Source organism: Curcuma longa, chromosome 11, assembly GCF_044706935.1.
Source record: "Curcuma longa cultivar G26 ecotype Majalengka, Jawa Barat chromosome 11, ITB_CL_G26_1.1, whole genome shotgun sequence".
NCBI classification, from domain to species: domain Eukaryota; kingdom Viridiplantae; phylum Streptophyta; class Magnoliopsida; order Zingiberales; family Zingiberaceae; genus Curcuma; species Curcuma longa.
This window is the reverse complement of record NC_133871.1, coordinates 24,076,735-24,098,048: the sequence shown is the minus strand read 5'-3', so window position 1 is coordinate 24,098,048 and position 21,314 is coordinate 24,076,735. Positions and strand designations below refer to the sequence as shown.

Genomic DNA, 21,314 nt, shown 5'->3' with positions numbered 1-21,314 from the left:
GTTTTGATCTTAAACAATTATTTTAAAAAATTTACAATGAAAAAAAATACATTTTTTTAATAAAAATCCACATTTGGACTCCTGATTCTACTGAATACAAATCTGATTTTATTTTGTAACTTGGAGCGGTTTTAATTCATTAACAATTTTAATGGCTTGATTAACTGTTTTTAGGAAAAAATAGAGTTGATTTACTCTGCTAAATAATCTTTTAAATCATAATTATTTTATGGAAATTAAACTGCTTCATAATTAAGAATATTTGAAAAAAAAATAATTAAAGAAGGTGTCCAATAATTGGAGAAACTGAAATCTTGGTCCACCATTCGGAGAGCATATCCATTCTTGAAACGGCTGTGCTCTTAGAATCGTCCTTCGAATATCTCTCCTCCTAAATATTCTGATTCTTGTAATCTCTTTGATTTTTTTTCTCCTATTTCTTCCAATTGAATCGTTAGAAATTATAAATTACGAAACCTAAAAGTTTCAGCCATGGTTTTCATGTGAAATGAAACAAAGACAGATCTGTAGATGTTAAAGATATGGCTCTAATTGAGTTTGTAGAAAACATGACCTCACTGCACATGTAACCTTCACCTGCAATCTCTTACCAAAGTGTTGAACCATTTATCATCAAAATACCGAAGGTTGATTATAATCAATCTTAATACGTCGTAATTGAAGAACAATCTAGTCATCTTAGATTCACACACCTAAAATCTGTTGAACCTTGTTTGTTTATTTTGTTTGTTTGTTCAGCCTTGCATTTAGCTTTTCTTAATTGAACTGATGCATGACTGTTTGCGCCCTTCAAAAGAGCAATATCTATGCTTTGTTCGCAAAGATGGCAAGGTTTTTTGCGCTTTCTGGTTCATTAGTTCTGCTCCGAACATGTTGACAAATGCAGCCTAATCATCGCAATCTCTTTCAGCCGACCAAGGCAGCACATGCCAAGATAAGGCGACAGGTCCATTTCATGTATAAAACAAACAAATTGCGGGCAGTTGTGAGCCTGTGAGGAGCGAGGTAAAAGGAAGAGTCCAAGGCTCCAAGCGAAGAAAAATATAACAAAAGGCGAGAGATTTCATGATGGAAAGATATGAAAAATCCAAGCTTTGATTGAATAGAGCGAGCGAGGCAGGCACCCCATGTGCTCACATGGAAACATAGAGAGAGAGAGAGAGAGAGAGAGAGAGAGGAGTGAAGAGACAAATTGCCAGGAGAACAGAAACGCAGAGAGGAAGACGGAAAAAGATGTGTGTTTTTTGAAGGAAGAAGAGGAGAGTGAGTGGAAGAAGAAAGCGGGGGTTATAAAGATCGCATCTTTCTTTTGTGGAAGAGAGAGAGAGAGAGGGAGATGAAGGAAGGGAGTGGCGATGGGTTCGTTAGGGCGGACCAGATCGATCTGAAGAATTTGGACGAGCAACTGGAGCGGCACCTGAACAGGGCATTGACGATGGAGAAGAGGAAGGAGGAGGAGAGGAAGGAGGAGGAGAGGAGGGAGAGGCAGCGAGAGGAGTGGGAGATCGATCCCTCCAAGCTCGTCATCAAAGGGGTCATCGCCAGGGGCACATTCGGAACCGTCCACCGCGGCGTCTACGACGGCATGGACGTCGCCGGTGAGCCATAACCTAAAATTTCTGACAAACAATTAGGGTTTTGCCTTCATGATGCCATCCTAACTGCTTGAAATCTCCCCTTTTGTTTTCTAAAGATTGTTTCATGAATTCGATTTCTCTAGAATGCTTACTTCCCTTTTTCTCTGCACTAAAGAGTAGAATCACCCACATCAGTGTTCAATCTGACTTTGAACTCTCATCATCTATGATCATATCTGTTCCTAGTTAATCTATTCTTCTATAAAAGTATTTATTAATTTCAAATGGATCATCACTAAGTCTAAAAAAAAATCACTGGGTTATTGCATTTTGCATTAATGATGCCACGAGATTGTTATGTGTCTCTACTTTCACTGTGTGTTTGGTATGCTCAAGTTGGTTTCATATATAAAAAGTTGCTGATTGTGGTAGCCAAAAAGCTCCAAGGGACTTCATTGGTGGTTGGTGTTTTTCCCGTGACATTTGTTGGATCAGTTGTTTTCTCACTTGTACTTTCATGTGAACTAGCTAAAATAATGAGGTGTTGGTCTTGTGATATCTTTTGAAGGAAGAACAAAATGCAATAATGAGACCAGAATGAGTTACAATTGGGCAATTGAGATGAGTTATGATTTTTTGCGAGGTTCGGAATATTCTTTATTTGCCTTCATCCTTTCATATCTGCTTTACACTTTGACCATGATGCTTCTTATTACACACTTTCTTAGCATACACAACACACGATCGCATATCAACTCCTGTTCATCATCCATCATTGAAATTCCTTGATCGAGTACCAAAACAGCATGTCAGTTGACTTCACTCTTATCATAACCATGTGTTTTATATTTCAATCCTGTGTTCCAATAAAGTGTACATCTGATATACAATCTGCAGTTCTATTGGCAGTGATAACAATTTCGCCTTTTACTATGTTCAGTGAAGTTGCTTGACTGGGGGGAAGAAGGAAACAAAACTGAATCTGAAGTTGCTTCACTACGGGCAGCATTCTCTCAGGAAGTGACAGTTTGGCATAAACTTGATCATCCAAATGTTACTAAGGTACTATATGTGTATATATTTATTAAAGAAATTATTCCATGTCATGTTCATTCTTGGATCCCATATTCACTTATTCTTTGTACTCATATTTCTATTTATTTTTGACATTTGCAATCACATTTACTCGTATTCCTTTAGTTTATTGGGGCTGCCCTTGGAGCGACAAACCTAAGCATACAAACAGAAAATGGCCATCTTGGCATGCCCAGCAATGTTTGCTGTGTTGTCGTTGAATATCTCCCTGGTGGCGCACTGAAATCTTTTCTTATAAAGCACCATAGAAGAAAGCTAGCTTTCAAGGTAGTGGTACAGATAGTTTTGGATCTTGCCAGAGGGTTAGCACTGATCTTTGAACTCCTCTATCTAAGAACTTTTAGCTTATGTGACATTCTGTTCTCATGTTTACTTCTTACTCATTACCTGCCTCCACAGGTTGGTCAAAGCAATCTATGCAAGCCAATTAACCTTTCCCAATTTGAATTTATATCTGTAGGTTAAGTTATCTTCATTCCCAAAAGATTGTGCACAGGGATGTAAAGACAGAGAATATGCTTCTAGATAGGACTGGAACAGTAAAAATTGCCGATTTTGGTGTTGCTCGTATTGAGGCTCAAAATCCTAATGACATGACGGGTGAGACTGGAACCCTTGGATATATGGCACCGGAGGTATGCCTTTTTGTGACATTGCATTGGGTTAATTTCTATGTTCTTTTCTCCAATTATGCAGCTTAAACCATTCGTAAATGGTACAATTTTTATTATGAATGCTTATGATTTGAGTACCCTTTTGACGGAGTCACTATGTTGGTGTATCGGCTTGATATAAATATTTGCTTATGGTGAGACAGCAGCACACAACCTACGTTTTCTGATTTTTGCTTGTGATTTCATATCACAAGAATGATTTCTTGACTTCAATGGTGATTTAAATATTATCATCTATCTATGTATGTTTACTAGTGTTCAAGTTTATCATCTTAACCTGAGTGCCACTTGTGTTCTGATATAATTTGATGGGAAAGATAAAATTGTATTCGATATGTAGACAATGATTCAATAGTTCTATCATATATTGATGACAACATGATGATGATGGTATTATATAGCAAATTAAAATGATGTTGGGTGAATCAGAAGAGAACATATATGAATCAGAATCACATTGGAGCAAATCAGTGATATAATCTTCCCTTTTAACATCCCTTCTAATTGAAGGTCCCTCAAGTAACTTTAGTTTGCATTGATCTGGATAAAGAGATGATTGTAAATGTGCAATATGCTCAAAATTTTCCAGATATTGAAGCCATATCCAATGGCATGACTTGTCCAGGATGATCTGCATAAATCTCGAGATGATGGCAAATCTGCAATACCACTTCAAACTCTAAATTACCATATAATGCTAGATTGAATGGCCTGTATGGTGCATGAGTGAAACTGTGCATAGTATAGGATGGCAAGGGAACTAGCAGAGAAGCATTTTGATGGGGGCGACATGATGGCAAATCTGCAATACCTCCTCTAACTCTAGTTTACTGCGTAATGCTAGATCGAATGGCCCATATGGTCCATGAATAAACCTGTGAGTAATAATACTTTCAGTTTGAGGTGTAGTGGGTGATATAGCTTCTTAATTTTGCTCATTATCTCATATATAGCAAGTCACCTAGAGTTTTTTCGGAGAAGAAAAATATATACCAGAAAGACGATGGTTGAGACAACCTCAATTGGTGTAGTTGATGCCACAGAGATGCCCTCATTTTGTCTGACCGAACGAGGTGTGATGGGCTAGTAAACACACCAAATACAGAGGAACAAGTGGTTAGCAACAAAAGGGTTGCTAAGTAGTGATTGCGGAAGAATCTGGCATTTGACCTGAGCAAATATTGTCAGAGGATATGGAGGATGGAGGAGATGGTGTGGGGGGTATTTGAAGAACCTAAGAGAATGAGAGGAAAGGTATTAGTGATCATGAGCAATAGTTGGGGATTGGTTCCAGGGAAGGCCCTCTGTGGACATGTTTAAAGAGATGTCCAAGTTCAATTCTATCTTTTTTTTTTCTGAACACATGCAACATGCATCATTTGTTTTCTTCAAACTACCTTCTAACTGTGAAAAGGTACTGACATAATACCAACACACTCGCAGGTCCTAAATGGTAATCCTTACAATAGAAAATGTGATGTTTATAGCTTTGGCATCTGCTTGTGGGAGATATACTGTTGCGACATGCCGTATCCTGACCTTAGCTTTTCGGAGATCACATCTGCTGTCGTCCGGCAGGTACACTTAATTTTCCTCTCGACCAATTCCTAGAATGTGTGTAGAGCTGCAATTGTAACTTAACATGCAAATACAGAACTTGAGGCCAGATATTCCACGCTGTTGCCCCAGCTCTGTAGCAAATGTGATGAAAATCTGCTGGGATGCAAACCCTGACAAACGACCGGAGATGAATGAAGTGGTGGCCATGTTGGAAGCTATCGACACATCCAAGGGTGGAGGTATGATCCCTCCTGATCAGCAACAAGGATGTTTTGGGTGTTTCCGCAGGCACCGAGGCCCTTGAGTGATATAATATAGCTTCAGAGGCACACGAAAGTTTGAGAATTATCGAATATCGATCAGATGCAAAGCTGAGCTATTATGGCAATGCATCTAGAGTATGTTAATTCTACATGTTTTGTCATTTATACGATGTAAAGTCATTCCATGTTTATTCCTAATTGGCAGTTCACATGTACTAATTCTGATCAATCTCTTGCGATAACATCCATCTATCCGGACCTTAACTGAGATACATATATATATATATATATGTTAACATAAGGGACGGTATGAAACATTTCGAAATAACAGCCAACCTTTTTATCATCCTTTAGAATAAAAACTTACAATATCCTTTGTACATTTGAAGCATTGGGATGAAATTTGAAGACCTCTTGATTAAGGTACGTACTTCAGCAGAAGAAAAGCCAATTCACCAGCCTAGCTAAGCTGCAAAGTGAACTATATATTTACCTATAAGTTGCAATTCTTTTTAAAAAAGGAAGAAGGATGATCGATTTAAAAAGTTAAATAAACAAGAAACAATATGAACACCATTCATCAACGCTGACTAGATATAAAAAATCAATTGTGGTTCAGAATCTTTTAGTTTCTTAGCTTGCTTATTTATAGCCTTTAACGCGATATCATGATTCTAAAGATTTAGAGAAAAAATAAATGCGATCTGATGAAGCCTTCTGATTAGCATCTGTTCAGTCATCTCAAGCCTTCAGGAATCTCATCCATGTCACTCTTACTTTGGTTCCCTTCTCGATCGTCACTCTTCTTCTTGTGTTCCTCTTGGAGTCCAGTTCCAACACCATGACTACTTGTAAGCTACTCATCTGCTGCCCTATTGATTAACTGCATGCAGATTATCACTTTTCATATATATGTGGACATGTTGCACCATTGAAACCCTAACTGATTCATCGATCTGTACATGCATGCGCAGTAAGTGATCTGCAACTATCAAGCTATGAAAATAGATCCCTACCCACGTTGAGAGAACCAAGTGTTGTTCGACAAGGTTAGAGATGTGATCAGTATGCTTTCTTAAGTATTCATAATCATGCATAAGTGAAACTAACATCAAATAAATTTGTGCAATCGTTGCTAGCTAGCTGCACCATTTCTAGTTTTTTTCCTGATCATGATGCATCATGCACGGCTGTCCCCGTTAGCTTTGCTGTTGGTTAAGTCATTCAGAAATGGTGGATGGTTTTCATGCAAACAACTATATATGAGTGGATTAATTGTTAATCCAGAGATCCAGACCTTGACGCAATTAGACCTAATTATTCGCCCATATGGACAAATATAATTATTTTCCTTTTATAATTTTGGTATAGACAATATTATTATATTCATGAATCATATCGTATCAAAATTTTGATATATAAACGGCATGAAATTTACACCACACAAAATTTTTGATATATAAACGGCATGAAATTTACAGCCACGTCTTGAAGCGCCTGTCCAACTAACCGCCCATCAACCTGGATGCAGCCAACGGCGACGGCGAAGTCCATTGCTTTCCGGAGGCTCACGTCGGCCTCTTCAGCCACCGCGCGCCTCGGAATCGATGCCATCAAGTCCCCCGACGGCATCTCCACGCGCGACTTCAGGGACTTCCTAATGAATTGCTTCTCCCTGAAACGAAGGTTCAGCAGAGGTGTCAAGAGCAAGCCTACGGCACTGCTAATTCTCCGGCGAGGATTCCGATCCTTCGTGAACGAAGGAGAAGTGATAAAAACAGCCATATCGATGGGGGTTCAAGCTGATGGCTGCAGGGCCGGAGGAGACAAAGAACATGTTGGGGCTCGCGCGGCTGGTCAACTCCGTCGACGTGCTGATTGGGATCCACGGTCCACGGCGCCGGGTCGACAAACATGGTATTCCTGCCAGCGAAGGCGACGTTGGTGCAGATTATCCCCTGTTGCCACTTGGCTGACGGGCGCAAGCACATCTACGGGGAGCCGGCGCCGGAGATGGGACTCAAGTACGCGGAGTATGAGATCGGAGTAGAGGAGAGCTCGCTGTCAGAGATGTACCCAAGAGATGATGCCGTCTTCAGGGACCCGACTTCAATCCAGAAACAGCAGGGATTCAGCGCCTTCCGGAAGATATTTCTCAGGCAGCAAAAGGTAAAGCTTGTTGTGGTGAGGTTTAGAAGTACAGTATGAGCTCGAATTTTGACAAGGAGTGTCTAATCTCACTCCATTTGAGCATTCGTTAGGGTGTATAGTTCATTTCGATTACTAACTAGCAGTATAGTAAAGGAAACAAATCGATCGATATGAAAAGATGGAGTTTTGACACAGTTCAGTTTGTTTCTGACAAGAACATAAAAATGTATTACTCTTTCGAAATCAACAAAAGCAGGAAATTGTGAGAAATCCGCCACATAATGACCAACAAAAATCAAATCGCTTAAAACAACCGTCCAGTTATTATCAGAAGAAAAGTATTCAAAAATATTGCAACGCAGTGTACAAATGAAGAAGGAAACAGGCGGGCAGAAGCTCCTCAGATGTCTCTTCATCTCCACACAGAATTGCAGCGTTATAATTTAAGCGCTGCATTCAGGAATTGGAACGATAAGAAGGATCACTCGTCACGGGAGCGTTTCCTAATGCATCGTCCTCAACGAATCAAGACTACGAGACGAGATTGACCGTAAAGTGATGGCATTCACGAAAGAAGAAATCGGAGGAGTGATCGAGAATCGAGAGGAACTTAGAGAAATTAACAGATCGAAGAAGAAGAAGAAGGAGAAGGAGAAGCCATTTGACTTTACCTGGAGGCGGAGCGATCTGTAGAATGGAGGAGTTGAGCCGGAGGGAGGGCGGCATGACGGCGCTAGTCTTGCGCTTGAAGGTAGCAAGATAGAGCCCTGGGATTTAGTTGGGCCTATAGCAGGCTTTTCTTTACTTTGTTGGCCATTTTTCTACAAAGAGCAAACTTAAACGTGCTCTTAAAGCTTAATTTTGAGAATTTTGATCACAAATCTAACTCAAATTTTCATTATATATCTTGGGGGAAAATAAAAAGAGTATTTTTTTTTATGTTAAAGAAGTCCCTTTTTTATTATCCTTTGTTAATCATCAAAGTGATATCATAAATTTTCAAATGAGTTATAAATTAAAATACATTTTTAAAAAATGTAAAAACTAGAGATCAAAGTGATATAATTTAGAAAAAATATTTTTAAAATAATATAAATATAATAATTTTAATAAAAAATATCATATGACTGATTTAGCAGCCTTAATTTAGTAGTGAATGTCATTATAGACGTTTCTCATTTCTTCTCAAATGTATGCATACATATTGTGTTGGACAATCTACTTGGAGATTACAAGGAATTGCTCAATAGAAATTACAAAAAATAATTTAGACTTAATGATTTGAATTAATAATCTCAAATTGTCAAACAGGGAAGGAGGAGCTATTTAAAATGACAAAGTTGCTTAGACGATCGAGTTGCCTTGTATGACCAGGTTGCCTTACCGTCGAGCTATCGAGTCGATCAAGTTGCCAAATCGGCCGAGTGTTGAGCTGCTGAGTTGCTGAGTGATCGACCTGCCTAGTCTATCGAGTGTCGAGCTGTCGAGTTATTGAGCTGCCGAGTAGGTCGAGTGCTCCCGAGTATCGAGTTAGCCAAATACCTATAAGTGCAGAGTTGTCGACAGACAAGTCAGTAGAAAGAATTGTCGAGACATGCGTGATGTAGTTTTCTTAAATAGATTCGTCCTCCTTCAGCTGTATTTTAAGATTAGGATGGACATCTGTTTTCTAAGATACAATAGCAAAATTACGATCACCACCAATCACAGGTTGGTCACAATGAACTAAGTTTATACTCAAATGCTATTATGGGTAGATCTCAGTCGAGTAAAGTGCATGACAGAGAGAAAGTAGGAGAACGAAGTGAATGAATATCTATTCTTTTGCTCTCGTGATGTGCCCTCTTTTCTTCTGTGGTCATGACTTTTTTATAGAGGAGCTTAGATCTTAAGCAGCAGCTAATGGTCGATTAATGATGATTTATTATCTTTACTTTTCAAGATCAAAATATTAGTCGTTAACTATTAATGGTCTACAATTTCACTCAGTTAATTACGGATTCATTATTAATCATAAATTAATGCATCTGTTAAACAATTCTTAAAACGGATTCAGGTGGCAAAAATATTTATTTATTCACTTGGATAAATTTTAGTCCGACCAATTTGATATTTAACACGGAAAATTATGTTCGCACATGAGTCAACTTGAATCAGTACAATTTGAGCTTTGAATTTGCACCCTCTGAGAGCTCATGCATGAAAGAGGATTTCTTCCCATGCATATATGTTTATAATATCAATGTTTATGAAACAATATAAATCAACAATAAAATTACGAGACTCTCAATATGAAACTAAAGATCCATACTACATATAGCTAGATGTCTAGCACGGTAGCACCAGCATCGAATTTTAGGGTGTCGGTCTGTAGGTTATTATTCCTCTCAACTAGTAGTCGGGCATAAGTTTGCTAGTTCAATAAACATTTTCAATACTAGGTAAGTCATCATATACATCATAGGTAAATATATGTTTGAGCATAATTAATAGTTAATCTAAATATTTAGAGAAATAAACTATTTACAATTATCTATTTTAATTGAGGGCTTGTACACACGCCATGAGGTGGCCACACCTTTGGGTGTGTTTGTGTAATAGGACAACTAAAACGATGTGTACATGAGAGTACAAGATATTTTTGTTATGGTAGAAGAGGAAGGGGATGGTAGTTGGACTTAGCTTGGGCATTAATTGCAAGGTAAAAGAGAGAAAAAGGCATTGTGACTACAATTAATTTGATGATAATTTTTTAAAAACTACTTTTTTAAATTCAAATACGAGAGAATTATGCCTCTCAAGCACGATGCTAAGTGACAAGATTGATTCTCATATAATCATGATTCAAATCTCATGTTAAGTAATACATTTTCAAAAGTTTGTAGAATTCGAACCACTGATAACGTTGAAAATATTATGTCAGAATTTACATATATTTTTTAGATTATGGATTAAAAGTATATGAGAGAATCATTTGTATCCATATGTTTTATATTTTTATTACACATATATATATACTAATTTTATATACAAATATTCGGATCGTAACATCCAAACAACATCGTAAAAGTTTTTCACGACATCGTAAAAGTTTGGATATTTGTTCGTATAAATCCAAAAAACGTCCTTTGTTTTGGAATTTTTCAAAAGCGTGATTACGACTTTTTTAAAAACATCCAAACAACACACTTTTCACGACATCGTAAAAGTTTTGATATTTGTCCATATAAATCCAAAAAAGTGTCCTTTGTTTAGGAATTTTTCAAAAGCGTGATTACGACTTTTAAAAACTACTTTTTCTGAATTCAAATACAAGAGAAATTATACCCGTGATATGGTGCGGTAATAATAGACAAAATTGATTCCCATATGCAATGAGGATTCAAATTTTATATTAGATATTTTTGAATGTCCGTAAAATTCAAACTACTAATAATACTGAACTATCATGTTAAGATTCATTTGTGTTTCTCATATTTATTTGATGATCAATTTGTGAAGTCAGAGTATCCACTTTAAAAATTAATTGGATCGAAATAACATGAGAGGATTAAATGGATCATGTTAGATTTTTATTATATATATATATATATTTATTTATTTATATATTTAAACAAAAAATTTCTGGATCAATAATAATATGCCGACACCAAGTGGTGGGATAAGGCTCGATTATTATTGTAATAACATTATTCCAATAATATAGTTTTCCATCATGTTGTAAAAGTTCAGATATTTATTCTTTGTTTATGGATATAGATTTGCAAAAAGTGTCCTTTATTTTGGAATTTCCAAAAACGACATTACTACTTTTGCCGTTATTGTTAGAAGATATTTGGGCTTTTGATGTTTAGTGTTACAAACCTTGAAGATATTTTGTATGATATATATAGATCAATATATAGCATCCAAATAATATGCCAACCCCACCTATTGGATAAAATTTGATTATTATTGTAATAATGCATTCAAATAATATAGTTTTCCATCACGTTGTAAAAGTTCAGATATTTGTTCTTTGTTTATATATATATGGATATAAATTCGCAAAAAGTGTCCTTTATTTTGGAATTTTCAAAAACGATAGTGCTACTTTTGTAGATATTATTAGAAGATATTTAAGCTTTTGATGTTGAATGTTGACTGTTGACAAATATAAAAGATATTTTGTATGATATATATTTTTTTGTTATTATCTTTAATTTGTTAATCATCAAAGGATATAATAATCCTGAGAATTGAAGCCTTCAAGTTGCAGGACTTATCATCTCTCACCTGAAGGTGTATACATCTCAAGAACCAGGTATCATTGTTCTTTCTCTTCCAAACTTCAGTTACCTTCAATCTTATCATATCTATCCCTTTAACAATGATGACTTTTGAGTAATCTAAATTTGATCGATCCTTGTTTGTAGTTTGAGCAAATTCACGGAGAGGAAACAAATTCCCTTCGAAATGATTTTTTTGTTGGGTGTGAAAGCGTAGAAATGAAAGGAAATGAGATTTTAGATTGAAATTGAAGTTGCTACAGCACACTCTTACAATTTTTCTCTTGCTCACTTAGCTCTTAAGTGCTTATATATTCTGATTTTATAGTGCAGAATGACACTTTAAGATTAAAGCTAATTTAATCATATTAACTCTTACCAAATTTCGAAGAGTTCTTTGACTATGCAGTGAAATAACTCTTGGCTTTCCCAAACTTTGACCATGCAGTGAAGTATCAACATATTTTGATCATGCATCCTTTGATTTTCCAAGGTTTAATCATGCAATTCCAGATTTCCAAAGATTACATATTAATATTATTCAATATTTTTTTTCCTACTTCATGCATAATTTAAATGTTTCATCTTTTTAAATGTCTTGTGTTGGTTACCATCTGATTGCACCTTTTATGATCGAGGAATCTAACGCCAGATCTAGTGATGGCTTTCAAACCCGAGCTCTCGATGACTTCTCATCCGAGTTCTGATGATGTCGAACAAATTTTAAGAGAAATTGATGATGTCAAACAGCAAGTTTGCAATCTCGAACTTGACATGGCTTCAGCTTCAATGCAAAGACAGAAAGCACAGATACAGAGCCAACTTTCAAACACTGAGTTTAAATCTAATTCAGAATTCAGCGAAGGGTTGAGAAGGGAGATAGAAGCAACGAGCGTAGAGAAAGAATTCATTGATTTAGCTAGAATTGAGGCTGAGAGTGAGTACAAACGAATCAAAGCTAGCCATGAAACAGATGCTGCAAATTTCATTGAAAGCATGGAGAAAGTCAAGTCCAGAATTATGCAACTCCGGGAAGAAATTAAAGCTGGCGAGGCGCTGCAGAAAAAGCTAGGGATAACTGCTTCAGAATTCAATGCCTTGCAGCATGAGATGGAGTTCACAATTAGATTAATGGAGAAAAGCACTCTGAAGACTCGTTATGTGAAGGATGAGCAAGAAGTCGCCAGTTTGTCAACTTTACATTCGTCGAGAGTCGAACTGGACGCAGCAAAGAAAGAGCTTTCCTGGCTTAAACAAGAAGGGTTCGCGTTTATGGATGCAATGGATGTCACGAGGAAAGAGCTAACGCAACTCGCTAAAGAAAAGGAGAAATCTACAAGGGCAGTAAAGGAATATGAATCGAGAGTGCAGATTCTCGAGCCGAAGCTCCACGAAGCCATGTCGAAGATGGAATCTGCATCGGCGGCCGAGACGAGAGCCGATGCCATTGTCGCCTCTCTCTCAGTCGCACTCCGCCAGCTCCACTCCGATATAGGAGCCACGAAACGGGAAGCAGAGCTGGTTCGCGAAGAGACCAAGGCAGTAATAGAGAAGGCCAAGTCGAGGACTGACTCAGTGGAGGAAAGGCTCGGCGCCGCAATGGAGGCGCTCAAAAACGCGAAGGCTGCGGAATCCATGGCGCTGGAGGAGTTGCAGCAAGTCACGGAGAGCACCATGACAGAGAGGGCGATTTTGGCTCTGTGGAGCGACACTATAACCATCTCCAAATTCGAGTACCACTACCTTATGAAGCAGGGCAAGGATGCGAAGGAGGTCGCGGAAAAGAAGGTGACGGCGGCGCTGGCATGGAAGGAGGTCTTCGAGGCGAAGGAGAAGGAAAAGAGAGCGAAGGAGGAGTCCGAGAACGTGGAAAGGTGGGCGATTGTGGCGGTGGATCAGGAGAGAGGGAACGATCTTGTGATCCCCCGGTCGTGGCATAACATGAAGCTTGCTATAGCGATGCCGAGAAGGTCTCTTCATGTCAGCGGCCACAGCTCGTCGAGTTTGCTGAGGAAGCAACCAAGCTTCACATCTATAGCTCCAAGGACCTTGGAATATTCTGAGAAGAAAGGAAAGCTAATGGAGAAGGTAGTTAGGTTTCTCAACGGTCGCAGGAACTGCCAGAGTATCAAAATTTCTGCATGTGTCATCTAGAACGATGATGCATGCATGAAACCCCCAAGCAGCTCAATCGTACGTGTAATGTATGTATATGGAACAACTTTGCTCTGCACTTTGTTAAATTATCTATAGCTATATATATTTGATGGCATGACCTGCAGGATTGAAAAATTAAGTTTGAAGGTGAATAATGTATATTATTTTGACTTAGAGATTATATATTGTTGATCGTGGAGATCATATTTGCTAAATGGTTATGTTGATGATATTTTTAATTATTCTCTTAATGTTAGTACTTTTTTTTTCTATGATTGACAATGATTTTAACTTCCTAATGCATATAATAGCAAGTGCATATATTAGGTGTGTAACAAATATTTTTTATTTTTAAAGTTACATGATATATTTATTTATAGACATCTAATACCTATCACTTAATTTAGAGAAAAATAATACTTCTAACTTATTCTGATTAAGTGATCTCGATAGCAAGTGACATATTTTAAAGACAATAATAGAAAAATAGTCACAAGTTGAAATTTAGTTTAAATAACTTTTTTTTATGGTTGGGATTAAAAATAGAGATTGAGCATCAAGGTTAGAAATAAAAGTTGACCACTAGAATTGAGATGCGGGGTTAAGAAAATGAACAGACACTGTGAGATCTTAAGAATATCTAGAGAGTAGAAGAGTCGAGGCGAGGGTATCAAAGGAGTAGATGTTAATCTTGTTAAGGAATTCAAAAGCGAGATAGTTTGAATTGAAGCAACTATAGAAAGTAAAAAATGGAAAGAAATTAGGATTGTAAGAGAGAAAGATTTGTAGAATTTTATATCTTAATGTATAAATATAATTTTAATTAGTTAGTTGACTCGTGCATAAGTTTGCCATGCTCTCAATGTTTTAAATAAATAAGAATTTAAAATATATATATATCAAAAAGAGAGAATTTGAGGGGGAAAAAACCATTTAAACGTTCATCTGACGTCCACCACCACCACTATTAGCTAGACAAGGGGGGTCTTTTTTTTTAATATAATTTGTTGGGCAAGTCAATGCGAACGATATTTTTAAAGATATTTTGCCATCCTTATCCATATTTGGTAACTATGCTACCAATGCCGGCGTATAATCGCCGACATGATGTAGTAATAGTATATATCTCTCCGACATTTGGCAACAAAAATATACCGGAAAAAGAATGTATCATATCGGGTTTCCCGCAGCGAAACCGACACGGCCTCCGTGTCACAAAATCGGGCCACATCATCAGCGTCAGATATCTGCCACGCGTCAAAAAGCTCAAACTTTTGAACCAGGTGGATGCATCTCGCGTGACAGTTGGAAGGCAGACCGCTGACGTGTCCAGTAATTCTTGGTCTAATCCAGGGCCATTGAGGTCATTTAACTCCAAACAGCTGGTCGCATATTGTTAATATTACTACTTCCTTGCCTCGATCTCCGAGCCAGCTGTCGACGGAAGGTAAACGCCGCCCGGGGGCGGCTCTTCTTCCTCCTCCGCTCCGCCGTCAACTGGTCCTTCTTCGTCGCGATTTCTTAGAATTTTCTTCGGATTTTAGGTTCGGAGGAGAGTTTCCTTATTCTTTGCGGATTTTGAGGGAGGGGTGGTTGATCGGAGTAAAGTAACGCTGGATTCGCTTTCATTTGTGGGTAATGCACGAAGCAACTTCTGGTTATTAGGGCGTTTGCTCGACGAACGTGGTGTCGGAGTCGTAGAATGCGGCGGCCTTCCGATGATGAGCGAATCGCGAGTAACACGGTGGGCGACGTTGCAGAGAAGCCCCCCGCGCAGGCAAGGGGAAGATCTCACGGTGGGGGCGGTGGGCGGAGGGTGACCCCAGCGGTCGATCCCTTTGAAGCCGAGGAGGCCGTCGTGGAGAAGGTGCTTCCCAACGGGGACTTATATACAGGTGGGTTCGCCGGCAGCGCGCCTCACGGGCGTGGGAAGTACCTATGGGCAGACGGATGTATGTACGAGGGGGACTGGTTGAGGGGGAAGCCCAGCGGGAAGGGGAAGTTCTCCTGGCCGTCGGGCGCCACCTACGAGGGCGAGTTCCGATCGGGCCGGATGGATGGCGTTGGTACCTTCACCGGCGCCGATGGCGACACCTACCACGGCCAGTGGGCGGCCGACCGCAAGCAGGGCTTCGGCAGTAAGTCGTATGCCAACGGCGACTACTACGAGGGTACGTGGCGCCGCAACCTCCACGAGGTTCATGGGCGTTACCTGTGGCGAAACGGCGACCAGTACGTGGGCGAGTGGCGCGGCGGTGTCATCCACGGCCACGGCACCCTCATCCAGGCCAACGGCAACCGCTGCGTCGGCCAGTGGGAGAATGGCGCCCTAAAGGGCAGCGGTGTCTTTACCTGTCCCGACGGTAGCTGCCACATCGACAGCTGGAGTAGCGGCGACCCCAATGCCCTAGACGGAGGCTACTCCGTCTGTCAGCTGGAGAATAGATCGGCTCCGGCAACACCGATGTCCCATTCGTCCACAAATGGGTGGTCGATCGATGGATCCCAGCGATCACCACAGCAGCGCAGCTTGGCAGCAGAAGAGAACTACCCCAGAAACTGCATCTGGGATTCGAACTCCGAGGCCGGCGATATCACTTGCGATGTCGTCCACAGCCTCGAGTCGTCTATGTTGTACAGGGACGAATCATCTAATGATAGCGGAAGTCTCATTGGAACAGTGAAACGGCTACAGAGTTCCAGCGCGTGGCCAACGGCGGAGGCAAAAAAACTGGGGCAGACGATATCGAAAGGGCACAAGAACTACGACCTGATGTTGAACCTCCAATTAGGCATTAGGTAGATGATTAAAGAGCTGAACAATTGACATTTACTTGAAAATCCAGGTGATTTATTTTTTGGTAAAAAATTTCAGTTTTTTGTTCAGCTACACAATCGGGAAGCCTGGTTCGGCACAGTTGAGGGAGCTGAAGCAGACAGATTTTGATCCAATGCAGAAGTCCTGGACGAGGTTCCCTCCTGAAGGAACGAAGAAAACTCCTCCTCACCAGTCGCCGGAGTTCCGTTGGAAAGACTATTGCCCTATGGTCTTCAGGTACTATTTGTGGACCGATTTAATCAGCGTGCACTTACGAAGCATAAGGGAATTTCGATTTGATTTGGTTCCTGGATTGCAGGCGCGTAAGAAAATTGTTTTCAGTGGATCCAGCAGATTACATGCTGGCCATTTGTGGAAATGATGCATTGAGGGAGCTTTCATCCCCTGGGAAAAGCGGTAGCTTCTTTTTTCTAACGCAGGATGATCGTTTCGTGATCAAGACAGTTAAAAAATCAGAACTGAAGGTTAGATATTATCCGACTGATTCATTCTACAGGAAATGCATGCATCTAGACTCCACTCTCATCGATCAACTTTGAGCAAACATTAGATAAATATCAAATTATGCCAAGGAAACGCAGCGTGGTTTAACTTTTGCCCTTTTGAATATAACTTTGCGTATCAATGCCACACTCTCTGTATTTCCTGCTGAGACTCTCATTGGAGCATTATTCATTCTCTAAAGTTGAAGTGTTTGAGTAGAATTGATCATCTTCCCATGAATGTTGATGGCTAGTCTACTCCAGGTACTCATCAGGATGTTGCCCAGTTATTTCCGACATGTATGCCAGCATGAGAAGTCACTGGTGACACGATTCTACGGTGTGCATTGCGTGAAGCCTATCGGCGGTCAAAAGGTTTTCATTAAACACTGTATTTTCTACTAATCAACATATTCCTTTGTCATAGTTTCTTTTTTTTTTTACAAATAACTATGCATCCGTTGGTGATTCTCCGACCTTATGCTGCATTTCTGTTGACGAAAGCAGGTCCGGTTTGTTGTTATGGGTAATGTGTTCTGCTCCGAGTATCAAATACATAAAAGGTTTGACTTGAAGGGCTCATCCCATGGTCGGACAACTGAGAAGAATGAGGAAGAGATTGATGAGACAACTACACTCAAAGATCTTGATCTCAACTTTGTATTTCGTCTGCAAAATTCTTGCTACTCTGAGCTTCTTGAGTAAGTTCTCATTTTACATCTTGAAGTTTCACTTGGATTCATTCAACATTTTTTTTTCTATGAGAGAACTATGCTTGTGCACTAGGCAAATTAAAAAGGACTGTGAGTTCTTAGAATCAGAGGGGATTATGGATTATAGTCTCTTGGTGGGAGTTCACTTCCTATCACCTGATCATGCTTCACCAGGTAAGTTGATAGACTTGTAATAGCCTGATTTCTTTCTTAAAGACAACTCATGGGATATCTGACATTGATCTAATGATAGCAATGCTGCTTAATCAGTGTCATACAAGAAGGAATCAGCATCCAATTGCCAAAGTATGGATCAGACTCTAGACACACGGTATGCCTACCATCTCTTTCTTGACTCGGAATTTGATTAGCAAAGGTTATTAAGTGCCGCATTAGGTTATTAAGTGCTGCACTTTTCTAGTTTGCTAACACTGGTCGCATGCAAGAAACCATTGAATGCATTTTCTTCAATTCAATGCACTTCTTCTCAGATGCCGCGTTGAATCTTTTAATCATCAGGAAACAGTTGGGAGCAAACGTGCCGGCGAGAGCAGAGCAAATTAGTAGAAGTGGATTCGAGGCGTTTAGTAGTGGGATGTCGACACCTACGGCAAGCGATGAGCTCCACGACGTCCTCCTCTGCTTTGGTATAATAGACATCCTTCAGGACTACGACATTGTCAAGAAGTTGGAACATGCCTACAAATCGTTGCAGGTCAATCCCAACTCCATCTCTGCAGTGGACCCGAAGCTGTACTCTCGAAGGTTTCAGGACTTCATAAGTAAAATCTTCATCCAAGACGAAGAACACAGATAAAAGGAAGCATCGTAGCTAACTATAGAGGCAACTTACGGTTGGTACAGGTGGTGGCGGCGGCTGAATTTTGACGCTCAGCTCGTTGGACATTTGTGCATGTTCATTGAGGCATAGGAGCACGCCAAACTCATTTCTTTTCAACTTCCATTTTTTTTTCTTTCCTTAAAATATCCAGGGAGTGCTAAAATTATTCAACTTCCTGGAACGAAGCACACACAGGATATGCACCGAGAGGTACTATATATTGTACATGATGCTGAGTTGCCACATTCCAATTTCATCAATTCAAGTTTCAAACGCGTCTTTATCTCTTAGTTCTGTCTTCCCACCACACTTTTAATAAATCCAAAGCAGCTCAAACATTCCTAATTTCCTATTCCCTTGAATTCTTGCTTTCTTTTCTTTCACAAGTACAAGAGAAGAGAGTTCCAACGAAAAACAAACCATTGTATGGAAAGCTTTCAAACATATTTAGTCAAGCACCTCCAAACCTTTGTTGACTTTCAACATCCAGGTCGATCACTGAAACTCATGAAGTTACTGATCCAACGATCGACTTCATTGATGCTCAACGATGAGGAACAAGCAAAAGGAGAACATGAACAATTATGAATTATCCAAACAAAATGCAGACTGAATATGTTGCACTTGAACAAATATAGTTACAACCTAGCTTGCTTACTGTCACCAATTAAAGGGAAAAAGTTAGACAAGTAAATAGATAGCAACGTTGCTAGTTTCAGATAATATTATCCATAGAAAAGGATTTGATGTGTCAACCTTCTATGTGCATAAAACAAATAAAGGATCCATTAGGAAAGCAATGCATAACTCTATGAGAACTCCAATAGAATAAGTGAATAATTTATGCAGCAATTTCATGAATTACAGATATGCAAATATAAATAAAAAAAATCAACGTGAAGTTGACAAAAGCACATCAATGAATTGTTAAATTCAATACTTATTTACATTTAAGTCTTCTGGTGGAAAAATTCAGAGTACTATAAACCAGTTATATGTATATAGCAGAAGAAAATGTATATGAAACTGCAAAATCATTCAATAGTTAGGTAATTGATGACACAGATGGAAACTCAATTACATAAACAACTACATTTCCATTGTAAAAGATGTTAAATACTAGAACAGCACAAACCTGCCTTTGCCTTGGTGACCTTGACACCAGAGTATATGTTGTAAACACGGCAACCTAAAGAAATGGTTTTTTTCTTCAATATTATCACTGATAAAAGTATCCAAACCTGAGACCGATGTGAGTCAATTAATCTCCAAAGGTAACACCAGTTGAATTGTTTATCAAAAGGTAACAGTGGAGGGGGAAATTCTAACCAAATTCAAATGGCACAAAGTAGTAGCAATCCAAATGCAACATTCATTCATGCTTGAAGAAGAAAAAAATGTAACTACTTAGCCTTCTTCTTCCCAGCCACTGTGACCCTCTTGCCCTTGAGTGTGCGGCAGTTGTTCTTTGTCCTTTGCCCGCGACATGGAAGACCCATCTCGTGCCTAATCCCTCTATAGCACCTGATCTCCTTCAGCCTCTCGATTGCAAGTCTGTTAAACCGTTTCTGCAAATAGAGTTCAACCCCAGAGATCAGAATGAACACAATACGACAGCTAAATATCAAGGAAATTCCAGCAGAAGCATAAAAAGAAGAGAGTTAAAAAAACCATGCGGCTGAAACCAACATGAAAAATGTGTTAGGAATTACACATATCATGGTTTATTGAATTAGAATTCCAACTAGTCATTTAGTGATATCAATACCGATTATGTTGCTAAGAAAGTAAAATTCAGTTTGCTAACACATTAAAGTCATAGTTTTCTGCAAGCGCAAGATTTGATTTTTTTTTTTTCCTTTTGTTCTCATTCTCTGAGGATTCATTTCTGTCGTGGAACTAATATTCTTTAATTTGCAAAAGTCATACTGAACTTGCTACAAAGAAAGAGTTATTTGACTAAAATAAAACATCGAACATCAAATTTGCAACTTTATCGCAAAGAAAAACAATTCGGAAACAAAGGCAACAAAAAGCTGAGGGGTTTAGTCACATACAAGGTCGCCTTCTATCATATACTTGGAGACCTCGTCACGAAGCGAGATGAGCTCCTCATCGGAGAGGTCCTTGGTGATCTTGTTATCCAAAGAGAGGTCGCAAAGGATCTGGCGGGCCCTGACGCGGCCGATGCCGTGAATGTACCGGAGCGAAAATTCTACCCGTTTGTTGTTGGGTATCTCCACACCGCCGACACGGACGCAGCGGATGGTCAGGGATCCCGGCGGCTGTGTCCAGGAGGTCCGAATAGGAGGCTGGGATCAGCGACGGACGGGGAAAAGGGGAGGGGAGATAATTAGGGCAAAAAAGGGTACCTTGGAGACAGGGGAAGAAGTAGGGAAGGCGACGAAGGTAGGGAGCGAGAAGGAGGTCCCTATGCTACCGACTGAGCGAAGACGAGAGGGGAAGCAGCGACGACGCCATGGACGAGAGGCCAACCATTTCGCTTCTTTATCCGAAACTCCGAGTAGGTTTTCTATACCTCACCATCCTCTCAAGTTAATTGGATAAGTCAAGTCATAGTGTGTAGTATCGGATCAATTAACAATTTTATCCTAATATTTGTATGAATTTTCATAATTAAAATTTTCAAACACATCCTAATTAATTTCATTT

At 39.4% G+C, this 21,314-nt stretch overlaps 4 protein-coding genes and 1 pseudogene across 6 annotated transcripts; 4 read left to right on the top strand and 1 right to left on the bottom strand.

Moving 5' to 3' along the window:
- The first annotated feature begins 1,052 nt into the window (after positions 1–1,052).
- Positions 1,053–5,389, top strand: LOC141838948 (serine/threonine-protein kinase 54-like). Of its 2 annotated transcripts, none has more exons than XM_074726581.1 (6): positions 1,053–1,619; positions 2,539–2,660; positions 2,799–2,995; positions 3,154–3,328; positions 4,811–4,945; positions 5,022–5,389. In XM_074726581.1, the coding sequence occupies exons 1-6, from the start codon at positions 1,358–1,360 to the stop codon at positions 5,229–5,231; spliced, it is 1,101 nt and encodes a 366-aa protein (XP_074582682.1). In that variant the 5' UTR covers positions 1,053–1,357; the 3' UTR covers positions 5,232–5,389. The 2 variants fall into 2 exon arrangements, with proteins under 2 accessions (XP_074582682.1, XP_074582683.1); XM_074726582.1 differs by having other exon boundaries at positions 5,057–5,228.
- A 763-nt stretch (positions 5,390–6,152) lies between these two features.
- LOC141837405 (alpha-1,3-arabinosyltransferase XAT3-like) lies at positions 6,153–7,398 on the top strand (annotated as a pseudogene).
- Positions 7,399–12,269: 4,871 nt separating this feature from the next.
- On the top strand, positions 12,270–13,850 carry LOC141837266 (protein PLASTID MOVEMENT IMPAIRED 2-like). Its single transcript, XM_074724703.1, has one exon. It carries the CDS (start codon positions 12,270–12,272, stop codon positions 13,761–13,763), a length of 1,494 nt encoding a protein of 497 aa, XP_074580804.1. The 3' UTR covers positions 13,764–13,850.
- Positions 13,851–15,219: 1,369 nt separating this feature from the next.
- Positions 15,220–18,912, top strand: LOC141838674 (phosphatidylinositol 4-phosphate 5-kinase 1-like). 2 transcript variants are annotated; one of them, XM_074726218.1, is made up of 8 exons: positions 15,220–16,565; positions 16,654–16,821; positions 16,904–17,069; positions 17,352–17,462; positions 17,592–17,788; positions 17,874–17,974; positions 18,071–18,131; positions 18,320–18,912. In XM_074726218.1, the coding sequence occupies exons 1-8, from the start codon at positions 15,469–15,471 to the stop codon at positions 18,615–18,617; spliced, it is 2,199 nt and encodes a 732-aa protein (XP_074582319.1). In that variant the 5' UTR covers positions 15,220–15,468; the 3' UTR covers positions 18,618–18,912. The 2 variants fall into 2 exon arrangements, with proteins under 2 accessions (XP_074582319.1, XP_074582320.1); XM_074726219.1 differs by having other exon boundaries at positions 17,595–17,788; positions 18,054–18,131; positions 18,320–18,410.
- Positions 18,913–19,902: 990 nt separating this feature from the next.
- LOC141841727 (small ribosomal subunit protein uS13c-like) lies at positions 19,903–21,157 on the bottom strand. The gene is given in 4 exon segments (XM_074729917.1): positions 19,903–20,209; positions 20,699–20,926; positions 21,014–21,086; positions 21,088–21,157. Coding segments are annotated over 4 exon segments (519 nt in total). The 5' UTR covers positions 21,141–21,157; the 3' UTR covers positions 19,903–20,044.
- Positions 21,158–21,314: the final 157 nt, after the last annotated feature.

Bases quoted from the DNA above. Each gene is read 5' to 3' on its own strand.
- LOC141838948 (XM_074726581.1), top strand. From the start codon at position 1,358: ATGAAGGAAGGGAGTGGCGATGGGTTCGTTAGGGCGGACCAGATCGAT. The intron at 1,620-2,538 runs GTGAGCCATAAC...TACTATGTTCAG, and splicing joins CGACGGCATGGACGTCGCCG to TGAAGTTGCTTGACTGGGGG. The intron at 2,661-2,798 runs GTACTATATGTG...GTATTCCTTTAG, and splicing joins ATCATCCAAATGTTACTAAG to TTTATTGGGGCTGCCCTTGG.
- LOC141837266 (XM_074724703.1), top strand. From the start codon at position 12,270: ATGGCTTTCAAACCCGAGCTCTCGATGACTTCTCATCCGAGTTCTGAT.
- LOC141838674 (XM_074726218.1), top strand. From the start codon at position 15,469: ATGCGGCGGCCTTCCGATGATGAGCGAATCGCGAGTAACACGGTGGGC. The intron at 17,463-17,591 runs GTTTTCATTAAA...TGTTGACGAAAG, and splicing joins AGCCTATCGGCGGTCAAAAG to CAGGTCCGGTTTGTTGTTAT. The intron at 17,975-18,070 runs GTAAGTTGATAG...CTGCTTAATCAG, and splicing joins ACCTGATCATGCTTCACCAG to TGTCATACAAGAAGGAATCA.